Genomic DNA, 9,260 nt, shown 5'->3' with positions numbered 1-9,260 from the left:
CTCCTCAATCCTTTAGTCCAAAAAGTGAAACCAAAGGGTCGGTGGAAGACTGCAACAGAAGCCTACACGTGGCAGAAGTCGGTGATCCACCGAAAACTCGGTTCTGTTACCAAACAGCGAGTTTTATAATTTATAGGATTTTGTGAAAAATAAAAAAATTCACACAACTTGGCAAACAATTAGAGGCTACTGGCTAGAGCTCACTGTTTTCAACGGCTTCTTTTTTCCTAAGTATAAAACCCCACAGGCTTTGAATAAAGAATATTTACTTTTAATCTTTTTTAAATTTTGAACGTGCTTTTGCCTTGTTATACTAGTAGGGACCATATGATTTATAAAAATTCTAAAAAATAGAATATTTCCACAATCATCTGTGTGCATGAATAACATGAATATCTTGAAACAAATTTAAAATAAAGATGGTGCATCACATAATTCATTAATTAATTCGCTATGATTTTGTATCTTGTATTTTTGTTAAAATAAAAAATAAAAAATAAAAAAGTCTCTATATACGTTTGATATAGTGTGATTTACTATTTCGTAAACTAATAATACACCCACTTCGATTTGAACAAAAATATTGTATATGGGTAACGCAATACATTGGTGTTACTTAATAATATTATCACCCATATGTCATATTTATGAAATTTTATTATTTTTAATTTTAAAAATCCTCATTTTATCAATTGGTCCTTCAAGGGACAGATGTAATGTTGTAAATTGGCGAGTTTTTGTAACCAGTGGAAGCAATTTGTGTCACGGTAGTACCAAAATTCGAATTTCTCAAAAGAAATTCACTTTATAAGTATACCTTTATTCCAATTTTTTTTTTTTCATATTTATTCCTTGGTGGGTAAACCGATTCTTCTAGTCATCAAGTGTGATAGTAATTGAATAGTTTTAGCAATTCTTAACATTAAAAATAATCAAATTCTGCAATAAATATGCTGATACTTTGAGAATCTTTAAACTCAACTACAAAAAATTCCTCAAATAAAAGGAAATAATTCCAATCAATGATCGATAATCTAATATATTGTAATTTCATTGTATATATATTTAAAAAAAAAAAAAAAAAAACAAAGAATGTTGACAAATGAAAAGCAGTAGCAAAGAGAATCAAGGAATTTAGATGAGATGGAGATGGAGAACCAAAGCTTTAGAATGACATAAAAAGAGAACAAATCTGAATAAAAAAAAAAAAAAAAAGTCACTTCCCAATAATACATTGATTGGGAAGGGGAAATCCCTGAAAATCCTTGTAAATATTTAAAGTAAGATCACATTAGTTTAATTTGGTAAACGTATATTTGATTGATGTAACGTATTTAATGAAATTATATATACTCAATGGATGCTCTGTTTTGACTGTTGAGAAGGGCGAGAAAAAAAAATAATTGAAATTGAAATTTGAAGAAAGGGAAAGGAAATAATATGAACATTTCCTTTTTAAAAAAAAAAAAAAAAAGGGTGGGAATTTTGTAAGAAGACACCAGAAGCTTTACCCTGGCCTTGAGTAGGTCACTTGTCTTATGCGAGATTCTTTACAACAGTAGCCTGTATAAAGTAAGTTATTGATACCCTATCCCAATTTCTTCCCTTAACTCGGGGATTTCTGATTCAGTGTATTGATCGAAATGACATAATAATAAGAATAAGAATATGGGATTCAGTTGAATCAGATACCGACAATAATTGAGAAGTAAAAAAAAAAAAAAAAAAAAACATCGGATCATATCTATTTATAAATGACATACATACTAAAATCTTCTATTAAGAAAAAAAAAAAAAAATATGATTCCTTAATTTATTATCCATACAAAAAGTAATAAAATATAACATTTGTATTAATTATCGTAGTTAATCACTCATTATTAGTTTTTTTTTATGTGCTTCAATAGACTTATGTGAAATCAATTTACATATATATAAAAAAATATATAATTAATGGGTTCCATTAATGTGTATATATCATAGGTAGATGTTAAAAATGCTAAAACAGTTAATAATTAATATGAACACAATTATACCATTTATAATTAAATAATTAAACTAATTCATCTAGACCTTTAATCTTTCTAGCGGAAGATGCAGGTTCTTCAAGAGAAGCAAATTATATTATCTATTATTCTTAAACACACATAAGAAAATCTGTCATTAATATGTAAATTTATGTTAGTTTTAAGTTCTGTATGTAGATAATTTGAATTGGCAATTGCGTCAACTCTTCATTCCAAAAGTAACCATAAAATAGGATTTAGGCCGAACGACTTATGCATACCCAAGGTTGTTGAAACGATAAGTTGATACCCAAAAAGTTTTGAAACGACAATGGATACCTTCCGTCATGTTTCTGTTAGTGATTTTGGTTAGATAATAGTGAAAAGACTAAAATACCCTTGAAAGTTTCATTTTAGTTTTTCATAAATTTAAAAACTTCTAAAAAACCCTCTAGGTTTGCTAATTTGACTAAACAGCCCAATATATAAAAATTTTATAAAATAACAAAAACACCCCCGCCACCCCCGCAGTGCCAGATTCCGACCACCACCGCCGGAATCTGGCCGGAAAATGGCGTTACGACACAGACCCATCGGATCTGTGTCGTAACGCGTAGATCTTTCATTTTCTGGCAAGATCCGTGGCTGATCTGGCCGGAAAAGACCAGATCTACGCCAGATCTGGCCGTCGAGACCGGAAACTTGCCGGACAATTGTTGTTTACGACACAGACCCATCGGATCTGTGTCGTAACACGTCGATCTGGCGTTTTCCGGCCAGATCCGTGGATGATCTGGCCGGAAAAGGCCAGATCTGGCCGTCGAGGCCGAAAAAGGCCAGACATAGATCTGGCCTTTTCCGGCCAGATCCGAGGCGGATCTGGCCGGAAAAGGCCATATCGGTGTGTTACGACACAGATCCGACGGGTCTGTGTCGTAACACAATTTTTCGGCCAGATTCCGACGGTGGTGGCCGGAATCTGGCACTGCGGGGGTGGCGGGGGTGTTTTTGTTATTTTATAAAATTTTTATATATTGGGCTGTTTAGTTAAATTAGCAAACCTAGGGGGTTTTTAGAAGTTTTTAAATTTATAAAAACTAAAAATTAAACTTTCAAGGGTATTTTAGTCTTTTCACTATTATCTAACCAAAATCACTAACAGAACATGACGGAAGGTATCCATTTGTCGTTTCAAAACCTTTTGGGTATCAACTTATCGTTTTGAAAAATATTGGGTATGTATAAGTCGTTCTCCCTAGGATTTACTATTTTCCTTTTTTGGGCATATCTAATAGCTATTGCAGCTGAATCAATTTAGATAATATTGTAGGGTATTTCCTCATAGAATTGGGTCCATACTAATTTAATTCAATGTTTTTGTTAGACAATATGTGGCTTCATATCCACCCGTCTACTCTACATCCATCAACTTTTGATGTAACATTTGTCACCTCTGAACCGTCAATTCCTCAAATTAAGCACCCAAAATTTTTATGATTTAATCATGGTACAAAAGAAAAACATAGTATGTATAAAAGATAATGTTTAATATTTATTTTCCCCTTTTTCACACTGGACCGTCACTGACTCGTTAAAAACATGAAATTTTCAAATCAACTCCTTTAATTACTTTTTAACAAGGAAGGACCCACCTCACCTGCCACTCAAACCTTTTCTGTCTCATTGCTACCCTATATATACACCACTTCCCGTTTTTGAGTTTCAGCAACACAAATTAAAGGCAAGTTTCAAGATTTCATTAACACAAAATCAAAGCTTTAATTTCTTTTGTTTAGTTTTCAAGATCACAATCTACTTTGATTCCATTCTTCTTTTTCAGTTCCATACTTTCTCTATATAAACAACCTTTCTCTCCTTCTCCTCTCACCACAATTTGTTATTCAATTTCCTTCTCTTTGATTTCTCTGTAGCTGAGACTTTTTTTTTCTCTCTCTTTAACGACAATGGCTCCAAGTCTGAGCAAAGGCAACTCTGATGTCACCACCCTCGTTGATGGCCATAACCAATCCATGGTCAGCCTCGAGGGATCGAAACTTATGGCGAACGGCCATATGTTTCTCTCTGATGTTCCTGATAACATCACCGTTACTCCTTCTCCCTACACCACCGACAAGTCTGTCTCCTCCTTCGGATCCTTCGTGGGATTCGACACTGTCCAGCCCAGCAGCCATCACGTGGTCCCGGTTGGGAAACTCAAGAACTTAAGGTTCATGAGCATTTTCAGGTTCAAGGTTTGGTGGACGACTCACTGGGTCGGCTCCAATGGGAGAGACCTTGAACACGAGACCCAGATAGTGATTCTGGATAAATCCGACTCGGGCCGGCCCTATGTTCTCCTTCTTCCTCTCGTTGAAGGGCCTTTCCGGGCCTCTCTCCAGCCCGGAAACGACGACAACGTCGACATTTGCGTCGAAAGCGGGTCGACGAAAGTCTCCGCCGCCGCATTCCGAAGTGTGCTCTACGTGCATGTTGGTGACGACCCCTTCAACTTGGTGAAGGAAGCCATGAAAGTCGTTAGACTTCATTTAGGAACCTTCAAGCTTTTGGAGGAAAAAACACCTCCAGCAATCGTAGACAAATTCGGTTGGTGCACGTGGGACGCATTTTACCTTACGGTAAACCCGCAAGGCATCATGGAAGGCGTCAAGGGTCTTGCCGATGGCGGGTGCCCACCCGGACTCGTGTTGATCGACGACGGGTGGCAGTCCATCAGCCGTGATGAGGACCCCATCACCCATGAAGGCGTGAACCAAACCATTGCAGGAGAACAAATGCCATGCAGGCTACTAAAATTCCAAGAAAATTACAAATTCAGAGACTATATAAGCCCAAAGAAGTCGGGGAATAGCGGCAAGGGCATGGGCGCTTTCATTAAAGATCTCAAGGAAGAGTTCAAGAGCGTCGATCAAGTTTACGTGTGGCATGCGCTGTGCGGATACTGGGGCGGCTTGAGGCCTAACGTGCCTGGATTGCCGGAAGCAAGTGTCGTGAAGCCAAAACTTACTCCGGGATTGGAGAGGACGATGGAGGATTTGGCGGTTGATAAGATAGTCAACAACGGAGTGGGGCTGGTTCCGCCGGAGATCGTTGATCAAATGTACGAAGGGCTGCACTCACACTTGGAGAAAGTTGGAATTGATGGGGTCAAGGTTGACGTTATCCATGTAAGTTAATTTCTTGGAAATTAAATTAAATTTAGTTTTAATTTTTAATTTGTTTTTAGATTGATGATGACTTCTGGGTTTTGGATAATGCTGGATAAGCTAGTTTAGACAAACAAATTGTGGTATTGAAAGTTAGGTGTCACTGTTATGATAATATCTCTTGGTTTCAGATACTTTAACTTGTTGAAGTCAGACCGTTGGTTTTCGGTTACTTTGACTTGTTTGGTCGGCACGTTACTACTATTTTATAACTACACGCAACCGATTTACAACAAATCTTAAGAACCTAGTTGAGACTTCTGAAATTTTTTATTAAAATTAATTTAGTAACTGGGTGAGATGGGTCATTGACTAACTCTTTTATGGCTTATTCTGTAATTTTGACAGCTTTTAGAGATGATGTGTGAGAATTATGGAGGCAGAGTGGATCTTGCGAAATCATACTACAAGGCTTTATCAGAGTCGGTGAAAAAGCATTTCAAGGGCAATGGAGTAATTGCAAGTATGGAGCACTGTAACGATTTCATGTTTCTTGGGACGGAGGCCATTGCTCTTGGTCGTGTTGGTACGTCATGTCTTTTAAATTTTATCCTATGATTTTTATATTAAGAAAAAATAATTAATGCTATTGTCACATAAACACCCTCAAATCAAAGGCATTTGACCGTGTTTAATTTGATCTTATAAGATATACTTCAATTATATTCAGAAGATTACCCAGACTTTCGGGCAAGAAAATTATAGAAAGATCACCCAGATTTGCTAAACTAGATGGGTCAATAGTATTTGATTTGACTGAATACCAATTCTTAATTACCATTAATTAAATACTTCTTCCTTATAGGACCGCCACGTTTTCAAGTCTAAATACCTAAGTCATTATTTACTCAATTAGCATCCTTCAGGTGGACGGTTCTATTTTTTATTCTTTCCCCCTTCCCTGAAGCACGCCAAGATTTGCTCAAATATTAATATATTTTGGGTTACCAAATACTTCTGCTATTTGGAAATCTTCTTAAAAAAAAAAAAATTCAAAAAAAATAAATTAAATTTACCTAAAGAGACCATCAAGCGAATAGCAAGCCTGATAAAACTTATAGATTTTGGTTGGGCCAGGCTAATTTTTTTTTGTTAATTGTTTGTGCAACAGGTGATGACTTTTGGTGCACTGATCCATCTGGTGATCCAAACGGTACCTTTTGGCTGCAAGGGTGTCACATGGTGCACTGTGCCTACAACAGCTTGTGGATGGGCAACTTCATTCACCCAGATTGGGATATGTTCCAATCTACTCACCCTTGTGCCGAATTTCATGCGGCTTCCAGAGCAATTTCTGGCGGTCCAATTTATGTCAGTGACACTGTTGGCAAGCACAACTTCCCCCTGCTCAAGCGCTTAGCCATGCCTGACGGTTCCATTCTCAGGTGTGAATACTATGCCCTTCCCACCAAAGACTGCTTCTTTGACGATCCTCTCCATGATGGCAAGACCATGCTCAAAATTTGGAACCTCAACAAGGTTAGTAAATTTTGTTGCATTGTGTGGATGAATTCGTTTTCTCAAATTTTATGTGTCTGAGGATTCATTTACTCTTCATCAGTACACTGGAGTTATCGGAGCATTCAACTGCCAAGGAGGAGGATGGTGCCGTGAGACTAGACGCAACCAATGCTTTTCTCAATATTCTCACAAGGTGACAGCCAAGACCAATGTTAAAGACATTGAATGGAACAGCGGGAAGAGCCCCATTTCCATTGAAGGAGTTGAAGTTTTCGCCATGTACTTGTCTGAATCCAAGAAGCTGGTTCTTTCCAAGCCCGACGACGACATTGAAATTTCCCTGGAGCCCTTCACTTTCGAACTCATCACTGTTTCTCCAGTCACCGTTTTGTCTGGGAAGTCTGTGCAGTTTGCTCCAATTGGCCTGGTGAATATGCTCAACACTGGCGGTGCTATCCAGTCCTTGTATTACGGTGGGAGTTCTGTGAAGATTGGAGTTAAGGGAAGTGGAGAAATGAGAGTGTTTTCTTCAGCGAAACCGAGAGCTTGCAAGATTGATGGGGAAGACGTTGTCTATGAATACGAAGGGAATATGGTTGTTGTTCAAGTGCCATGGTCAAATCCTTCTGGTTTATCAGTTATCGAGTACTTATTTTAGAGTTAAAAGTACATATATATTGGCGTAGTGTAATGAAGTAACTCAGCAATTGCTATAAGTAACTGCTAAGTGGTTAAATTCTCCAAGTAATAAAGTAAAGTTATTACTAATTTCTCTTTCCTTTTGGGATGAATTTTCCCTTGTGCCTCTCTTCATGATTACGTGAGCTATGTTAATTACACAGCATGGGTTAAGCAAACAGCCCAAAACTTCCCATTGAGCATAACTTCTTGCATCTTGTGGCTAAATTGATTCAATTTTATGTTCAGTTTGGCTAGGAAAAGATAGAAGTCAGATTTCCTGCAGCTGGTCTCGACAACCCCTAAACAGAGTCATAGGTTAACTAATAAATTTAGAGAAATGCTAGATGTACAAAGACTCCTACAAAGAGCCTTTGTATAAAGTGATGTGGCAACTTCCATACCACTAGTTTGTAAAAAGAAAGAGAAGATTGATATGAAACTAGTGGTGTGACAACTGTCATATCACTTTGTACAAAGACTCTTTGTAAGAGTCTTTATATATCTAGCATTTTCGATAAATTTAACAGAGTATGTGGCGCTTTAGGCAATCGCTAATCCAAACCATATGGGATTTGGTAATACACAGAGATTTCATCAAAAATTGATAAATGACAGGAATGCCCATACTCTGTTAAATTTAATATAACGCCTGTTAAGTACTTCAGGGCTGTATTTGTTAGTTTTTTCTTTATCCATGGCTTTATGCTACTTCCCTTGGTGGCTTCGTGCAATATTATTGTTTCCAGTCTAGGTGCTTCTTAAGTAATTATATAAATATTATAGCATTATTCAGTACATAAATACAAGCCTTTTACTTCCTCTGCTTTATGCAAATATAAACCTTAAATTGTGTAACTTTACTTATAGATGATTGTTGATGCGTGATTTTTACACCAACTAAACGCATGTGTGCAATGCTGAGCTGGCCCAGAAGACACACGTGAATGTAAGAAAAATGAGAATAAATGCAATGGGAACAGCTTTTAAAGTGGTTCGGATGCTAAGGAAGCAAATCCTACATTCACTGATGTTTGTATTAATGATAAAGGTCAGGTCGTGTTAGCGGAATGACTTACAAAATGATGGTATAAGAGAGAGAATGCTATATATTCTTGAGAGAGAATAGCAAATCCCCTCAATGAGAGAGGAGCTCTTAATTTATAGTGGGATGGATTAAGGTTATCATTACTGAATCTGTGAGTTGGTGGGATTATCCGTGCAAATCCCTCTTTATGTCACATTGCCCACCTTCTAGAGTGATTTACGAGATTTGGAGCAGGGATTGGACACGTGGGAGCACCACAACTTCTGGTTGGTCTGGCACGCACCCACTATTCTGACAAAAGCATGCTGCTCCTTTTCCCTTGCGACTCAGCTGCGGGTGCACTCATTCTCTGACTTTTTGCATGCTGACTGGACCTTACGTCAGCCCTACATTCTTTAGGCATAACAGAAGTCCTCTAGTTTTTAAGGTTTGAGGATTAAACCTTAGAAACTATAATTCATGCCTTGACTATATGCTTTTGGGAAATTCTGGTGACTACGACCTGCCTGAAGATTGGTCGGGGTAGCGCCCTTCATGAACACGACCTCGCATGGTCATTGCTTGTTAAGGATGAGCGACCTGACTTCGTCAGGCGTTGCCTGTTGCATTTTCAATATGGATGCATTTAATGAAACAGTCCCTGCTCTGACAGACATGTCCTGTGCGTAATAAATGCCAACTAGGCGCATTAAATGCGTGATATGCTAACACAATATTCTTTATCAGAACATTAAATGCAAGGCATGCTGAATCAACACCCCTTATTAGAGCATTGAATTCAGGTTGGGGCGCAATTAATGCTGAGCGAGAGAGTGTCGTCGCTTGAGTTTTTCAACGGAAAAA

The 9,260-nt window shown here is 37.6% G+C and overlaps 1 protein-coding gene across 1 annotated transcript; it reads left to right on the top strand.

Annotated features, from left to right (window-relative positions):
* Window positions 1-3,740: 3,740 nt before the first annotated feature.
* Window positions 3,741-7,357, top strand: LOC116145227 (probable galactinol--sucrose galactosyltransferase 5). The gene is made up of 4 exons (XM_031430656.1): window positions 3,741-5,191; window positions 5,579-5,756; window positions 6,342-6,709; window positions 6,792-7,357. The coding sequence occupies exons 1-4, from the start codon at window positions 3,971-3,973 to the stop codon at window positions 7,347-7,349; spliced, it is 2,325 nt and encodes a 774-aa protein (XP_031286516.1). The 5' UTR covers window positions 3,741-3,970; the 3' UTR covers window positions 7,350-7,357.
* Window positions 7,358-9,260: the final 1,903 nt, after the last annotated feature.

Source organism: Pistacia vera, unplaced genomic scaffold, assembly GCF_008641045.1.
Source record: "Pistacia vera cultivar Batoury unplaced genomic scaffold, PisVer_v2 Contig460, whole genome shotgun sequence".
NCBI lineage: Eukaryota > Viridiplantae > Streptophyta > Magnoliopsida > Sapindales > Anacardiaceae > Pistacia > Pistacia vera.
The sequence above is the reverse complement of the archived record's forward strand: the minus strand, read 5'-3'. Positions and strand labels throughout refer to the sequence as shown.

Excerpts from the sequence above, each read along its gene's own strand:
- LOC116145227 (XM_031430656.1), top strand. The coding sequence starts at position 3,971 with ATGGCTCCAAGTCTGAGCAAAGGCAACTCTGATGTCACCACCCTCGTT. Across the intron at positions 5,757-6,341 it reads CATTGCTCTTGGTCGTGTTG|GTGATGACTTTTGGTGCACT; the intron begins GTACGTCATGTC and ends TTTGTGCAACAG. Across the intron at positions 6,710-6,791 it reads AAATTTGGAACCTCAACAAG|TACACTGGAGTTATCGGAGC; the intron begins GTTAGTAAATTT and ends ACTCTTCATCAG.